Source organism: Bos indicus x Bos taurus, chromosome X (genome assembly GCF_003369695.1).
Source record: "Bos indicus x Bos taurus breed Angus x Brahman F1 hybrid chromosome X, Bos_hybrid_MaternalHap_v2.0, whole genome shotgun sequence".
Taxonomy (NCBI): Eukaryota; Metazoa; Chordata; class Mammalia; order Artiodactyla; family Bovidae; genus Bos; species Bos indicus x Bos taurus.
Genome location: NC_040105.1, coordinates 89,204,412 through 89,222,118, shown reverse-complemented (window position 1 = coordinate 89,222,118; position 17,707 = coordinate 89,204,412). Strand labels below are relative to the sequence as shown.

At 42.1% G+C, this 17,707-nt stretch overlaps 1 protein-coding gene across 4 annotated transcripts in view; it reads right to left on the bottom strand.

Annotated features, from left to right (window-relative positions):
- Nucleotides 1-10,670: 10,670 nt before the first annotated feature.
- Nucleotides 10,671-17,707, bottom strand: part of MORC4 (MORC family CW-type zinc finger 4) — a 64,625-nt gene continuing 57,588 nt past the window's right edge. For 3 of the 4 annotated variants that reach the window (XM_027533788.1, XM_027533790.1, XM_027533791.1), the window contains 3 exons: nt 12,421-13,114; nt 11,841-12,124; nt 10,671-11,534 (listed from right to left, as the gene is read on the bottom strand). In XM_027533788.1, the coding sequence (XP_027389589.1) occupies nt 11,381-11,534; nt 11,841-12,124; nt 12,421-13,114 (1,132 nt within the window). In that variant the 3' untranslated portion in view covers nt 10,671-11,380. The remainder of the gene's footprint in view (nt 11,535-11,840; nt 12,125-12,420; nt 13,115-17,707) is intronic. The other variant, XM_027533789.1, reaches the window with a different exon arrangement.

The following is a 17,707-nucleotide window of genomic DNA, read 5'->3' as shown; positions in this document are numbered from 1 at the left end:
AAAAACTGGGACAGGCGTGATAAAGAGCAAGTGATCCTTTTGGGTGGTTGAGCAAGAAAAGCCTTGCTCTAGCTACTTTCCCAGAACTCTGGGTCCAAGTTTAACAGCTTTCAGGTCACCCCATTGCCTTCCGTCATAAAGTAATTTAGATTAGCCACAGACCCAGGGACAGTGAAGGCCATTGCATCTATTCCCTGGCCTCACAGTTCTGACCCTTGCACAAGGAGAGATGTTTCTGCCTTCCCTCATTCCTCTGATAATGGTGTGACTCATGGTTTTTCCCCCTGGGGGCCCTACTGACCCACAGCTATGTGATTATTAATAGGGGAGGAGGAGGCCAAAACTGGCTTCTTGGTGGAAAGATGAACTCCAACTTTCTGAAAGACCTTCATTCAGCCAGTCAAACAGCCATCCAGCCAGCTCTCCAGCTGGCAAGCTACCAACCGGCACACACCAACTGCCCTCTTACCTGGTGGCAGGCAATGTGCTGAAGGCTTTGACGGTAACAAGGGTGAACAAGGTAACGTCTGTGCCTAGTAGCGGGTGATACTTGATCTATGGGAGATAAGACACGCACACCCACCTGTGGTACAAGATATAATATGGCCTATCTTGTGAGAGATAAGGAAAAGTGTCACAAGATAGGGGTATATCAGGGGCTAGTTAAAAACAGTTTGAAAATCCCCTAGATCCCAATCCATAGGAAAGGAGGGTCTGGCACTACTTGAGCTTCTGGGGGAAGGATGATCAAAGAAAACTGCTTCCTCCAGCTGAAGGGCCATAGGGAATAGAGAAGTAGGGAGAGGGCTACACTAAGAAAGAAACAGGGGTATGCCACACAGCTAACCTGCGCGCTCCTGAGTTTGCCTCACAGGACCCTAAGTGGCTCTAATGGAGAGAGAGACACTGGGGCTCAGCCTCTCCCCCCTCATCTCCTTCTCCTGGTCAGGGTTCCGGAAACTGCTGGAAGCAGCAGAGGCAGTGTCCATCCAGGTAACCTGAGGCCTTTGGGCTCTCGACCAGAGGAGAAACATGTCTGTACATGGGAGAAGGGAGAGAGGAGGGGGCAAGTGCTAAAGGAAGCCAAATGAGGCCTCGCAGGGTCAACCACTCAGCCCTACGCTCATGGATGTGGGCTTCTTTCATGCCTGCAGCTGCCCACTCTGAGACATGCAGACCCCAGGCTGGAAAGTCCATGTGCTTCTCTTCAGCGGGCTTTGAGCCAATCTAAAGCCTTTGCCAAGTCTGGTCTCACGGCCCCAGCGAGCGGCTTTCAGCTTTGATGAGAATTTCTGTTATCTCAATGGGAAGGTGGGGGGCGAACTTCAAACAGGAAGTCCAGCAGGTTATCTCTCTCTCTTGCCCTAAAACGTGGCTACCTACATGCTATGATATGATCACTGATAAAATATTAACAGGATGTTATCAGGAACAGCTATACAAAAACTATAATCTGACCACCCCCTCCACCTCATACGACCCACCACCTTCCTGAGAATTGCAGCTCAGGAATTCCTAGTTAAAACTTGCCTACAATTCCCTGCTCTAGGCCTCATTTCTCTGCAAGACAAGCAGGAGTTTCTTAGGGCTTGACAAAGCAGGAAGTCACCATACAAGGGCAATCCAGGAGGTGCTGCTTTCCTGTCATCCTGAAAGTCCCATTCCTCCACTACAGCATCCTCATCACCTTATAAGTCACTTCTTAGGAGGGCCTTGAAGAACTTTCTCTTCATAAATAAGGCCTTGTGGAGAAAACCTTGAGAAAACTCACAGGCTTTCAAATAGACATTAGGGAGTGAAATTTGGGTGTGAAACAAGATGCCAAATGAGTGTGAGTAGTGTGGCAGGCAAGCCAGCATTTCAGCTTTAATTCCTTTTCTCCAATTCTGCTTTCAGTTTAGTCGCTAAGTCATGTCCGACTCTTTTGCTATCCTCTGGACTATAGCCGGCCAGGCTCCTCTTTCCATGGGATTTCCCAGGCAAGAATCCTGGAGAGGGTTGCCATTTCCTTCTCCAGGGGATCTTCCTGACCCAGGGATTGAACCTGCATCGCCTGCCTTGGCAGGTGTATTCTTACCACTGAGCCACCAGGGAAGCCCAGTGCTTTCAGAGTCTGTGATATTTGACAAAATTCTGTGTGGGTTGCTCAGGAGAAAGGCCAGTCACACCAAAAGTACAAAGAGAAGATGCTCTTGACTTGCTTTCTGGAATTATACAATGGGATGCAGAAGGATGGATCAGCAACCCCACAGAGGATATCTGAGGATATTATGAGGACTCTGCTCCCCTGGTTTTAAAGGCACTGAAGGCCCTGAATAAAAAGCAAGTATATTTTCTGGGAAGAAACATACATTCAGTCATAGATTAACCATTAACACCATAATTTGCACTAGTTTCTCAGTTTAACCCTTAAAAGAGCCAAAACGAGATGAGGCCAATGAGTTTAAAAAATATAACATTAATTCAGAGACTATGGACACGAATTTGGGGGGCCAGGGGATGTCTCTGAGTAACACACACACCCCCTTCAACGAAATGGTTCAATAGCTTTAAAAATGGAGATGAGGTAGGAATCAAAAAAAAAAAGAGACAAGATGAGAAAGGCAGAGCCATCTTCCCCTTGGCAACTTCAGACACATCTCGTGTGGTTAATTTTACTCTTCTGTGTGTAATAATAAACCAATATGTTCTCAAGTGTCACTTTCTCACTCCCCAAGAGACTTGCTCAGCTCAGCACTGTCTAGAGGGGGTGGTGCAAAGGAGCCAGTGGGGACACTCGAAAGCAGAGGCCAACAATTCCAAGACCTCCTGGAGTGTAAGAATAGGATCTTAGTGGCTGTTTTGGTATCAGGAAAGCTGCCAAGCAATGGCCCCGAGTAAAAACCCAGTCAAGAGGAAATGAATCTCCACATTGTTTGGAAGCGTATTCGTTACATAAGTGAAAGATTTCCTGATCATGAGGGCAGTTAAACATTGTGTGGGATTATGAACTTTCTTCCTTGGACATTACTTTTAGTGTGGGCTGGTGGTAGCATTTTCTTATCAAGAGGAAGAAGACGAGACCGATAGTTTTTAAGATAGTAGGGGATAGTGGGAAAATAGCCTGGGCTTTGGGAGCTCTTCAGCTGCACTCTTAGCTGTGTAGCCTCGGGGAGTGAGTGAAAGTCGATCAGTCATGTCTGACTTTGTGATCTCATGGATGGTAGACTGCCAGGTTCCTCTGCCTATGGAATTTTCCAGGCAACAATACTGGAGTGGGTTGTCATTCCCCTCTCCAAGGGATCTTCCCAACCCAGGGATTGAACCTGGGTCTCCTGAATTGTAGGCAGATTCTTCACCATCTGAACCACCAGTCACTTTTAATTCTTTACACTTTAGTTTCCTCATCGGTAAAACGGGGATTATACTTGCCTCTCAGTGTGGTCATGGCATATAGTAAGACCTCAATAAATGGTTAACTGTATTCTAAGCATCAGCTCAGTCAGTCAGTTCAGTCGCTCAGTCATGTCTGACTCTTTGTGACCCCATGGATTACAGCACGCCAGGCCTCCCTGTCCATCATTAACTCCCAGAGTTTACTCAAACTCGTGTCCATTGAGTTGGTGATGCCATCTAACCATCTCATCCTCTGTCGGCCCCTTCTCCTCCCACCTTCAATCTTTCCTAGCATCAGGGTCTTTTCAAATGGGTCAGCTCTTTGCATCAGGTGGCCAAAGTATTGGAGTTTCAGCTTCAACATCAGTCCTTCCAATCAATTCAGGACTGATTTCGTTTAGGATGGACTGGTTGGGTCTCCTTGCATTCCAAGGGTATCTCAAAAGTCTTCTCCAATACCACAGTTCAAAAGCATCAATTCTAAGCATATTGGCGACCTAAAAAGTCATGCCAAAGTTCACTAAAAATGTGTCATGTGTCTTTGGGGAATGGAGACAGACAAAGTACATTTTCTACCACAGATCGGAATCTACATTAACAGGGGGATATTCTTTTTTCCAGGCCAAAACTTCTCAAGATTCTTCCCCAAAGTCTGAATTAATACCTTGAAGACTGAATAGGCATCTACTCATCAAATTCTGGGCTTCCCAGATGGCGCTAGTGGTAAAGAACATGCCTGCCAATGCAGGAGACATAAGGGATGTGGGTTCAATCCCTGGGTCAGGAAGATCCCCTGGAGGAGGGCATGGCAACCCATTCCAGTATTTTTGCCTGGAGAAGTCCATGGACAGAGGAGCCTGGCAGGTTACAGTCCATGGGGTCGCAAAGAGTCGGACACGACTGAAGCAACTTGGCACACAGGGACATCAGATTCCATTAACAGAAGCCAGGGGCAAAACAGACTTGAGAAGCTGGAGAGGAAGGAGGTGGTGATAGCTCTGTGACCTTCATCCAGATTTAAGAAAATGTGAGGTGGAACAGAATCATCATCTATCAGGTCCCACTGCTAGAGAAAAGCTTAGTCCAAGGGAATTTCCCAAGCTCAATGACAATAGGGGAGACTTCGTTAGCCATTCTCCTAATTCATATCAGATGAAGGCTCCATTGTTAAAAGAAATTTAGCATAGCCCCCTTCTTGTTGGCATTTCAAGCCCTTGGTCCATTCTGTTCCTTATGCCCCAAACCGGTAATTCACTATTCCTCAAACCCTCGGTGTGTTTTACCCCACATCCAGTCTTGTGATTTTGCTTGTACCATTCCCTACACTTGGAAAACCCTCACTACACACCTCCACCTTCCCAGTCCTCACAGGTTTCCACATCCCATCTGGAAAATCAGGCCTTTGGGAACACTTTCCTGAGCCTCTGCCTAAAGACATCTTGCCTGTCCCTGAGGACTCAATGGCCAAATGTATGAAATGTGTTTGGCACCCAAACATTTGAAGAATTATCTATGGGTTAGGGATTTCTGATGATTCACTTCAAAACTCTGGGTATAGGTATAGAGGCAAGCAACAAAACATGTCTCTTACAGATTTTATTTTCCATTAGAAAATGAATGCTATTTATGTCTCTTTAATGATTAAAGCTTTAACATAACCAAGAGTATCTAAATCCATTCCAATGATGTAGTTATTATTCAACCACGTACCCTGACTTTGGAATCAGAAAATATGGCTCCTGAATTTCCTCTCTGCCTAAGATAATTTATGAATCAGGGATGTCCTTGTCACCTAGTGGGTTTCCCTGGTGGCTCAAACAGTAAAGAATCTGTCTGCAGTGCAAGGAGATGTGGGTTCAATCCCTGGATCAATCAGAAAGATGGCCTGAAGAAGGGAATGACTACCCACTCCAGTATTCTTGACTAGGAAATCCCATGGAGAGAGGAATCTGGTGGGCTACAGTCCCACAAAGAGTTGGACACAACTGAGCGACTAATACTTTGTCATCAAGTACAAGTTACTCTTTTGGAGAAATTACACTTGACTTAGCTTGAGCTCATCCCTAGCTTTCCTGAGCATACTCCCATGCTTCACTCATAACACAGTACTACAGAAAGAAGTTTTAATACATAGTACAGAACTCTGAAACATATTCTACCTGGAGATTACCTGTAGGAACCGGGAGCCTACCAATTAAGCCTCTGTCTCTAAACTGTTACCCCAGATTATTTGCAATCAGTGGACTTGGGTAAGCAAAATCTTCCTCCCTGGGGCCACAAAGTCTCTGACCTGGTCCTCTGGAAGGTCCTCATTTGTCCATCCAAGAAGCATGTACATACAATTGTCTCTTTGTATCTGCTGGGGATTGGTTCCAGGATCCCCATCAGATACCAAAATCCGAGGATGCTCAAGTTCCTTATATAAAATGGTGTTTAATTTGCATAAAAACTATACACAGGCTCCCCTACATTTTAAATCATCTCTAGATTACTTACACCTAATTCAATGTAAATGCTATGCAAATAGTTGTAAATACAATGTAAATGCTATATACCTAAATGAGGCAGATTCAAGTTTTGCTTTTTGGAACTTGCTGGATTAAAAGTTTTTTTTTTTCCATCTGTGGTTGAATTTGTGGATGCAGAACTCAGGATTTAGTGGGTCAATTGTACTTGCACTGACTTTCTAACATATTCTGGAAACTTACCATCATACCTCAGAGATATTTCACACTCGATTCTAGATCATTACAATAAAGCAAATATCTCAATAGAGAGAGTCACAGGGATTTTTTGGTTTCCAAGGGCATGTTGAAGTTACGTTTACACTATATTGTAGCATATTTATGTACAATAGCATTATGTCTAACAAAACCATGTACATGCCTTAATTAAAAATATTTTATTGATAAGAAGTGCTAACCATCATTTGAGCCTTCAGTGAGTAACAGCAAAGATTATTGATCACAAATCACCATAACAAATATAATAGTGAAAAAGCTGGAAATATGAGAATTGCCAAAATGTAAAACAGAGACATGATGTGAGCAAATGCTGTTGGAAGAATGCCACTGCAGACTTACTCCACACAGGGTTGCTACAAACCTTCAATTTGTTAAAAAAAAAAAACAAAACAAACCCAAAACAGAACAAACCAAAACACAAACAAAAAACCCACGCAATATCTGCAAGGTGCAATAAAATGAGGTATGACTGCATTTCCTTGAGGTGTGTTGTCTGTCCTTTGAAAAAGGATAGCGCCTCTCCCCTAGAAATAAACTATCATTGCTCTTGGAAAAAGTGAGAAAATTCCTCAGAATTTTTTTTTCCTTTTGAGTTCTCATTCTCAGGATCTGGTCTCTATAAACTTCTCGTGATTATATTCTATAATTCTCAGTATTTTAAAATCGAAATCTAGGGAGCCTCCTCGTGATAATATTCAAATATTTGTTATAAAGAACACCCGTATTCCCTTTCTCCTTGGTAGCCTTTCTAATTATTCTAAGATCAGCTAAGGAGAAACACTAAGCCACTCCAGCTCACAGTGTTTGTCTCCCATAACCTGCAGAAATTACTGAGTCTTTCATTTTCAGAGTTTAAGGCCCAGGATTATCTACCTCACCCATATTGTATTTTTCCACCCCCTCCTATAAATGAGGCACTGTTTCAGGTTCTTGAAGGAGGTGGAGATAGGAGCAAAACACACATTCCATCATTAACTCATTCATGAACAACTATTGGTTATCTACTCTATACCAGGTACCATGATAAGCTCTGGCATACAATGATTGGCAAAAACAGGCATGGTCCCTCCCCTCATGGAATTTATTAGTGAGAGGCAGACAGAAACTGGAGAAGGAAATGGCAACCCACTCCAGGACTCTTGCCTGGAAAATACCACGGAGAGAGGAGCCTTGTAGGCTACAGTCCATGGGGTCACAAAGAGTCGGACACGACTGAGTGACTTCACTTCACTTCAGACAGAAACTGTGTTGTGTTCTCCACTGTATATCACACATCACGCATTACTGGGTAGTAGATATCCAATAAATATTTGTTAAATAAATGAAATTAAACAGCCAAATCTATAACAGCAAATTGTGAGATGTGTTATGGATTAAACAAAACCAGACACATGATAGAATTGGCTGGACAGTGAAAAATGGCTGCAGGGGAAAGCCTGTCTGAGAAAGCTGACATTTATATTAAGGCCTGAAGGATGAGAAATAGTCAGCCATGCCAAGACTGGAGATATGAGCATTCAGAGAGGAAACAGTCTGGGGAAAGGCTCTACTGAAGCAAGAGCCTGAGCTAATTCTGGGGGAAGACCACCGTGAGCAAGAGGAAAAGTGAGACAGGATGAAGAGTTGGAAGACACTAAGTAGAAGCAGCAGGCAGGGGTCTTCATAGGACATTGTAAGGAGTGAGGATTTTATTCTAAGTGCAGTGAGGAAGAGCTTTAAACAGGGAGCCATGTACTCTGACTTGTATTTTTTTTTTAATCACTCTGGTTGCAGTGTAAGACAATTGTGGGAACAAAAATAGAAGCAAGGAACCACTTAGGAGTTGCAGGCGCTAGTGGTAAAGAACCTGCCTGCTAATGCAGGAGACATTAAGAGACATGGGTTCGATCCCTGGGTCAGGAAGATCCCCTGGAGGAGGGCATGGCAACCCACTTGCTTAGAGGATGCTGTGGACAGAGGAGCCTGGTGGGCTATAGTCCATATGATTGCAGAGAGTCGGACATGACTGAAGTGACTAAGCAGAATAGCACATGGAAGATGATAGTAGTTTGGACTAAGGTAGATGTAGTAAATATGAATGGAGTCAAGATATACTCTGAAGACAGAATTGACGGACTTTCTGACAGACTGGATGTGTAGGACTAGAGGAGGAAAATTAAGGATAACTTCCAGGTTTCTAGCTTAAGCAACTGAGTGGGTGGAGGTGCCATTTTCTAAAATGAGTAAAATTGGAGGAAGGAACAGTCCCAGAGTGTGCGTGTCACTGGTTAACAGGTTTTATTTGAAATGTCTGTGAGACCTGGAAGTGCAAATGTCAAGTAGGCAGTTGAATTTATTAAATGTGGAGCTTTCTAATGGGAAACCTAGGGCAAGGTCACTTGTGATAAGAGCCTAAGTAACAACAAACTTATATGTTCAAAGGAAATTCTTATCTGGCTAGGTTAATCAGAGGAATTTTCAGGAAAGAAGGTGATATTAGAGCCGAAAGAAAGATGATGAAGGAAAATAATCCAGGTAAAAGGAATAGAATGGCAAAGATGGAAAAGAAGAAAAATCTCAAGGCAGGTTCAGAAACTGAAAGAGTTCAGCTTGGATGGAACATGGTTTCTGTTTGGAATGTGAGAAGAATCTACCGAGCTTGGTTGAAGTCAGAAGGGAGTGTGCAACTGAAAGCACTCACGAGAACAAGTTGTTGAGCAGAGGCCTAACTTGATGAGGGCATTAAAAGCAATTTAGTGACAGGGAGTAGACTGGTGTGAATGAATGAGAACAGGTGACAAGGGAGGCCAGATATGAATCTAGTTCAATTAGGAAGGCATGAGGTAGTAAGGACCTAATTGTTGACTGTGGAAATGAAAAATTAAAGGGCAAATGTGAGAGATTTTTGTAAGAATTATATTAACCTAACAGGATAGCCAGGAGAAGGCAAACACTTTTTTTTTTTTTGCCTCCACAGTACATTATAATCTCTGATAAGGCTGGGTGACACTTTTCAAGATCTCCACTGCCTCATTTAACTTTGGTTAAAGGGACTTCGTGCTGGTATGGTTTCATTGTAAACGGGTAACAGAGGGGTAGCTCTAGTACTGTAGAGACTGGACTCACAGAGCTAACTGTTGTTGGAAGGAGCAGTTTGGGGTTGAGACCACAGATTAGGAGACGGTCTGAGAGTAAGCACAAGTAGAGTTTAATGTTTCCACCCTTTTCATTCTAAAGCCCAAATGCCTGGACTCTTTCGTACTCTGCCCCACTGCTGACCACCCCCCCCCCCACACACGCATGCATGCCACATTCTCTCTCAGGCTGAATCGTCAATGCTCTGAATCTTCCCCTATACCACTCTCCCCTCATATTGTCCCTCTCTGTGCAAAGCCCCACTGTTTCACAGCCCTCATCTGAAGAGCAAGTATCCCTGAGAGAGTGGCTGAAAGTACCACCTGCCTTCCCTCAGTACACTAGACAACCGGGGCCTTTCAGATCATAGTCTGACATAAGAATGCATCATTTGGCAGCAAGAGCAGCAGTGAGGTGAGGGAAGAGGGCAGGGCTATCATTAAGCACCCATTCTATGGGTGAAGCGCACCTCTAGCCTCCCCTTACTTCCTTGCAGTCCCACGAGTATCTATGATGGCTCTCCTGAATTTCAAAAAAGTTAAAATAAGTTTGGGAGAGTCTTCTGAAGTTAACTGCAGAGGAGAAATAAAATGAACATCCAAAACATACTTCAGGACTAGCTAATCCCTTGCAACTGCTTGATCCCACCTCTCTCTATAATTTCTTCATTACTCCCTATTTTTCACTGTTTGTATATTTTTATGTGTTCATTGGTCAATGTCTTTTGAAGACTAGCTTCAACTCTTTGGAGAGTATGCACTATACCAATACAATAAAGAAAAGAATAAATAAAATGTCTACTTTACAGGAGTATGTGTTTCACTATTTCTGATAATATGAGATCTATCCTTCACTCAGCAGTAGCCTGAAGAGTAGGTAGGAGGTGTATTCTGAGGGATATCAAATAGACATCACTGCTCTAAAACACCTCCCCACTTAACCTTAGAGCCCACAGTCGTGGTGATATGCATTTTAAAAATTGGAGCCTTGAAGATTTCTTTTTCAAGAATTCCTTATTAAAATGCAAATACCACAGAGGAGGGTGGGTAGATGGGTCATGATTTAACCTTGATTACTCAGTTGTGTCCGACTCTTTGCAACCCCATGGACTATACAGTCCGTGGAATTCTCCAGGCCAGAATACTGGAGTGGGTAGCCTTTCCCTTCTCCAGGGGATCTGTGCAACCCAGGGGTCGAACCCAGGTCTCCCGCATTGCAGACGGATTCTTTACCAGCTGAGCCACAAGGGATTTAACCTTATTTCCCTTATATTAACCCATCACTCCTACAAGTCACATTTTTTACATTCCAGCTTTTTCCATGCTTTCTTTCATGTTATTTTTCCAGAGGTAATGCTAAATACAACATAAATTATAAGTATAAAAATTACCTTATATTTTCACACAGTTTCTCACTTGATATCTAAATCCAAGCCTATTCATTTAAAAAATGATTTATTTTTTTCCAATAAGAATAACAGATTTATAATAGAAAATTTGAAAAAGGTAGGAAGACAGGAAAAAGAAAAAAATGTCAACCATAGTCCTACCATGTAAAGAACAACCATTGTTAACAGTGCTGTCATGCCTATTCTTTAAACAAACCTTAGCTAAGGTCCCATTTCTGATATGATGCCTTCCTTGCCCTTCCTTCTCCAGAACTTCTCTATCATGTTTGTTCCACTCACTTGTACAAGTCTGTTAACTTGGTGTGGGTTTTGTGTTTCCAACTAGAATGTTAGGTCCTTGAAGGCTGAAACTATGAGTTACACTTCTTCGCTCATCCCCAAACACCTGGTACATTGGACCCAATATTTGCTGACTGATTTAAGTTAAATGAACACATATCATATCAGAAAGAATATGAAATAGGCCAAGTATATGAGTCATTAAAGCTTTCTGGTCACCTGGTTTGGTGACGACTGCTTTTCTGTTCCTGGAACTCTTGAAGTCTATTAAGCCTCTTTTTCTACACCAAGACTGTGTAAAAAGCAGACTGATTAAGAGGCAGGATTACTCAAAGATTCTTCTTGTAAGGCATAAGGATGAGAGAGAAAGAGTGAGCGAGAGAGGGAGGGAGGGAGAGAAGCGTGAGAGAGGGAGGGAGGAAAGGAGAGGGTAGAGAAGGGGATAGAGAGTATCTGGTGCTCAATCCAGTATGTGATTTGCCTCCAGCACTGTATACAGGATCCCATCCACTTGTTCTGAGTCAAACCCGATCTCACGAAGCTCCAAGTGAGGGAGGACAGAAGTAAGGAGATAGCTGACGTGGATACGCAGCCGCGTAAGCTTTGCCAAAGCCCTGTATGATGGAGTGAGGGACAGAAGAGATGACATGAGGTCATTAGCCAACAGAACAAAATGAAGCTCCTTCAAAATGGGCCTACATTTCTCAATAATTACGTTTCCATTAGCTAGAAAGAAAGAAGAAAGCACAATGCCACCAAGCACTGGGAGATTGGCTGCAGCTCTCTAAGTGACTGCTCAATCCTTGGTGGCCTAGGAATTAATTAAGGCTTCTTCTCTTATCTATGATCAGTAACCGGGGGTCCTAAGGGAGGCTTCCCATTAGCACTCACAAGCTGATAACTAAACCCTAGTAATTAACCTTTCTAGGTCATCTCCCTCTGGGGTCCGGTAGGAGACCTGAGCCTTCTGCAGCACTTCCAGGTGTGTCTCTGTCTCCTTCAGTTTCTCTTTTAGTTCCTGCTTCTCCTCTTTGGTTCTTTCCAGCTCAGCTTTCAGAATCTGGAATTCAGCTTGGCGATAGCCCATGTGTTTCTTGCTCCAATACAAGCCTTCCGTCTCCTGGGTACTATAGGTTACCAATTCATGTTGGACTTTCTTAAATTTGGAATGCCAATGATTCCTCTCCTGTTCCAGCTCCTCCACCTGCAGTCCAAGAAACAGAAATTCAATGACCCCACATTTCACTGAAAGCTAAAGAGAGTGCCCCCAGTTTTCCTGAATATGTTCACCCTACGATTCCCCTAAATGTATTCTTCTGTTTATAGACCTTTTCAAATCCCAAATATGGGAGGGAAGCCCATTAGGGTTCACTTGATCTGAGATGTACCACAGAATCATTTAATGGCTTATTGTGTTTACACATAAGATCATCAGTTCTATCTCTCTGGTCCCTTGGTTACAATAGCCTCTCATTCCCAGTGGTAGGATGTTAACCTAACCTTTTGCTGGAACATATTCCTTTCTGCCAAAACACGTTCCAATTTTTCTGCGGTTCTCTTCAGTTCTTCTAGCTCTCTTTGGTTCTTCATCTTTGGTATATTACGACCGCCGCTCTCCTCGTAGCCTCTTCCTTTCTCTGCAACAGCTGCAGCAGGAGCTGGAGCAGAGGCCACAGAAGAATAAGGCACCGGATTCAAGGATTCAGCCGCTTTTCTTCTCTCAGCAAGCTCCTCTCTGTTAAAAGGGATCAGCTGAATGGGAGCTCCTGAATCTCGAATACCTTTTGCAACACCGACAACAGCTACAAAAGGTCCCTTGCTCACTTCTTCCTTGTTTACATGTGTGTTGCCTCTGTTAGAATCTTCTGCCACCAATCGTGGCATTTGATCTTCTAACTCTTCAGGGAGCAAGGAACCCTGGTGTTGGTCCTGGGCCCCCGAATACAGAACTGAGGCCTCCCTACTCTGACTGGTACTCTTGATTGCTTCTGGGTACTCTGGGGAAAGGTACGGTGGTGTGCTTCTCTCAGAGCTGGTCTTCTCGCGGCTGTTCTCCCCTTCTGGGTTGGCAACTGCTGCCTCCACCTTCCTGTAAGGGCCAGGCATGGAATAATCTAGAGGAGGTGTTGCCATCTCATTCTGGAGCCTTCTTCGTTTCTCCACAGGTTCCTCACCCAGGATCCATTTGTACTTACTGCAAGAAGAAGAGGAAATTCAGTTTTAAGCTGTCACAAAGAAGCTAAGTATATTATTATTCTATGAAGGATATGATATATCCTATCCTATGGCACAGATATTCATCTTCAAATTTCCCATATCATAACCGACTCTAGCTGTTATTCACAGATCATTTCATGCTAGGAATACATTTTTACCCCCAAACCCTAACCCCTTCACTCATGCAATTTGCTGAGATAGTGATGTGTCTTAAGAGAGCAGAAAAATTGAGAGGTATGAAGAAAGTCAGCATCTGGATATAGCAGGACTAGGCTGACCTTGGTAAAATTTCTGAAAATAGGATTGAAACCAGCCTGACTTAGAAGTTTCCGAAAGGCAAGTGAAGGAAGAAAAACAAAAAAGTATACATGCAAAATCCCCTAACAAGAGAATGGAAAAAAGGTCATAAAAAGCCTAGTGGAGTCAGTGGAGGAGACCGAGCCAGCTCGTTAATTTTAAAGTGTCACAAAAACCTTCCAGTATCAAAGACTTATGAACATTTTTATATTGCAATGGGACACCGCACAGTGCCTTTGCCAGCCAACTGGATTGTGGCTATTGCCATCATCCACTTGTAAAAGTTAATTAAAATACAGGGCCCTAGTCAGAAACAAAGAAACCGAATCAGCTAGTTCAAGACATTCCCCACTTAGGGCTAAAGAATTCCCCTCTGTCCAGGCAAACAGGCACTCCTTCAATTATTCAGGGAAGTTTAGGACAGTGACTCAAACACCTTCCATTTCTGGCTGCTATATATAATAATGGTTGAAGGAACTAATAACAACAACAAAAACAGATGCCACCAAAATCTATAGGCAATTTTATACCAAGCAGGAGGATGGGATAACTATCCTTCTTTCTCTCCAGAAAACCAAGAAATTTCAAGGTAAAAATTAACTTTGAAGTTTTCAATGAGAAACAGCCAGGCATGTTATTGGCCACCATAGCTCAAGGCTGCCAGTGTTTCTCTGACAATTTCAGAGAATATCTGTAAAACATCTCAAACCTTAGCTTCTTAGAATGCCCTAAATGTTCTTCAAAACTTGTGTTTGCCCAGAAATAAAACTGGTCTGTCATCTCAATAGGGCTTCCCTGGTGGCTCAGATGGTAAAGAATCCACCTGTAGTGCAGGAGACCCAACTTCAATCCCTGGGTTGGGAAGATCCCCTGGAGAAAGGAATGGCTACACACTTCAGTATTCTTGACTGGAGAATTCCATGGACATAAGAGCCTGGTGGGCTACAGTCATCTTAATAAGATCTCATTGTATCAGCCTTCAGGGGAAAACAAAAGGCCTTAGGGACTATGTAAGAACAAATGCATTCATCTTTAAACGTGTAGGGCCACTGTAGATGGTCCATTTAGCTGCAGTACTGAGGATGATAGTAGAACAAGAAGCTTGCAGGTATGAAGGAGGCATATATGATACCAGATAGCAACCATAAAGTTTTACGAAAGGCAATTAACGTCAAAGTATTCTTTTCATTTTCCTACTTCTAAAAGTTCTGTCTTTAGTTATCCTCTTTTCTCCCTACACTTCTTTTCTTTGGTAATCTCATACAATCTTTTGGCTCTAACTTCTGGAAGATAACTTCCAAGTGGTGTTCCCAGCCCAGAATCTCCAGTACTGAATTTCTAACTGCCTGTTACACACTTTTTTTTTTTTCTGGAGGTCCCACTGGTATCTCATTCAGAATGTATAAAACTGACCTCTCACTTTCACCTTCAAACCTGCTCCCTCTACTAAGTTTCCTATTTGTGTTACGACATCAACAAACTCTCAGTAATTTTATATGGTTCTACCACTATCAATACTCAAGTTCAAGCTCTCATTACCTTTCCTGGGCTACTGCAATGGCTTTTTCCAGTCTCCCCTTGTCACACCTCCAGATCACCCACTGCCAAGTTAATCTACCAAAGGCATTGCTCTAATCATGTCATCTTCCTAATTGCAATCTTTAGGTATTATTCCCCACAACATAAAAGTTCAAATGTCTTAGCTTTGTATTCAAGCTTTTCCATTCCAAAACACAGGGAACATTTACTGAGCACTTACTCTGTGCCAGTTTGCTGAGTCAATGTGTATCAGGAGATACTTTTACCTTCATTTTAAAAAGACAATGCTCAGGCCTAGAGAGGTTAAATGACTCTCTGAAAGTCGTGTAGCTAGTAAGTGACAGAACTGGGACTTAATTTGGCCCTAGCGTTCTCTCTCACTACTTCCCTTCAAAGACACCAGCCAAATAGAATGCCCCACGATTTCTCAGACTGCTTCTTTTGATTGGAACACATTTCTCAACACAAGACAATTCAAATGCCACTTTTGAATTCCCGTAACACTTTAGCACTCTCAGTGTAATAAATATAATACAATACAATAAATATATATTGCTTTCTACTGTTTATGTGTATTGCAGGTTTCTTACTAAAGTATAAACTCCTTAACAGAAGGTAGCTTAACTAACTGTGCTACATGGGGATGAGGGAACAAAACTTTGCAAATAAGAGGCAATCCAAAAGGAACTATGATGTTAGAGACAGTGAATGGGTTTTACTTATTGGCTCTGTAAATACTTCTGATTCTTCCCACTAGGAATCAACTCTTATTCTAGATCTGAATTCACTGGTTTAATAAAGATTAATTCAGGGTTTACATATCAGGGATTATTTTTCAATTACATAGTTTCTTCTCATTTTTTTTTCTTTCTGTCATATTTCTCCACTGGTTGTCTGCAGAGAAGCCGGCTGATATTTTGATAGGGACTACACTGAATCTGTAGCTCAGTTTGGGGAGTACTGCTATCTTAACAACATTAAGTCTGCTGAACCACAAATATGAAATTTGTTTTCATTTTAGGCTTTCTTATTCTCATGTAAAAGATGCTTACTCCTTGGAAGGAAAGTTATGACCAACCTAGACAGCATATTAAAAAGCAGAGACATTACTTTGCCAACAAAGGTCCGTCTAGTCAAGGCTATGGTTTTTCCTGTGGTCATGTATGGATGTGAGAGTTGGACTATAAAAAAAGCTGAGCAACGAATTGATGTTTTTGAACAGTGGTGTTGGAGAAGACTCTTTAGAGTCCCTTGGACTGCAAGGAGATTAAACCATTCCATCCTAAAGGAGATCAGTCCTGAGTGTTCATTGGAAGGACTGATGTTGAAACTGAAACTGCAATACTTTGGCCCCCTGATGCAAAGAACTGACTCATTGGAAAAGACCCTGATGCTGGGAAAGATTGAAGGCGGGAGGAGAAGGGGACGACAGAGGATGAGATGGTTGGATGGCAGATGGACATGAGTTTGAGCGAGCTCCGGGAGCTGATGATGGACAGGGAGGCCTGGCATGCTGCAGTCCATGGGGTCGCAGAGTCGGACACAACTGAGCGACTGAACTGAACTGAACTGAATTCTCATTTAACAATATTTTGTAGTTTTCAGTGTACAAGTCTAGCTTGTACTTCTGTTAAATTTGTTAATCCTCTATTTTTGAAGCCACTATAAATGAAGCTAGTATAAAACTTCTCCTCCTGCTGGGAGAGATTGAAGGCAGGAGGAGAAGGGGACAACAGAGGATGAGACGGTTGGATGGTATCACCAACTTGATGGATATGAGTTTGAGTAAGCTCTGAGAGTTGGTGATGGACAGGGAAGCCTGGCATAGTGTAGTCCATGGGGTTGCAAAGTCAGACATGACTGAGTGACTAAACTGAAGTATAAATGGAATTGATTTATTAAATGTTTTTTCTTAATTTTTGTTGTTCCTTTCAAAGAGCCGACCTTTGGTTTCACTGATTTTTCTATTGTTTTTCTATTCTCTATTTCATTTTCATTCTGATATTTCCTTCTTTCTGCTTGATTTGGGGTTAGCTTGCTCTCATATTTTGTTTCTTAAGATGGAAGTTTAGGTTAACAATTTGAGATACTTCAATTTTAATATAAGCATTTACAAATATAATTTCCTTTGAAACATGTAAAATATCATGTAAGAAACGAGTTGCCAGTCCAGGTTCGATGCACGATACTGGATGCTTGGGGCTAGTGCACTGGGACGACCCAGAGGGATGGTTGGGGAGGGAGGAGGGAGGAGGGTTCAGGATGGGGAACACATGCATACCTGTGGCGGATTCATTTTGATATTTGGCAAAACTAATACAATTATGTAAAGTTTAAAAATAAAATAAAATTAAAAAATAAAAATAAACAACTTTACAGAAAAAAAAATAAAATAAAATAAGCCAAAAAAAAATTTCCCCTCTGAAATTATATAATATATATATTATATATATTATATATAATATATAATAATATATAATAATTCTACCTCTTCAGCTTCAAGTTGTAATTTTTTGTATATTTTATTTTCATCTTAAGGTATTTTCTAATTTTCCTTGTGACTTCTTCTTTTACTCATTTTTAAAATTTTGGAGCATGGTATTTAATTTCTACATATTTGTGAATTTCCCAAATTTCCTTCTGTTGTTGATTTCTAATTGCTTGCTAATTGCTATGGTTGCAGAATATCCTTTATATGATGTCAACCCGTTTAAATTTGTTGAGGCTTGTTTTA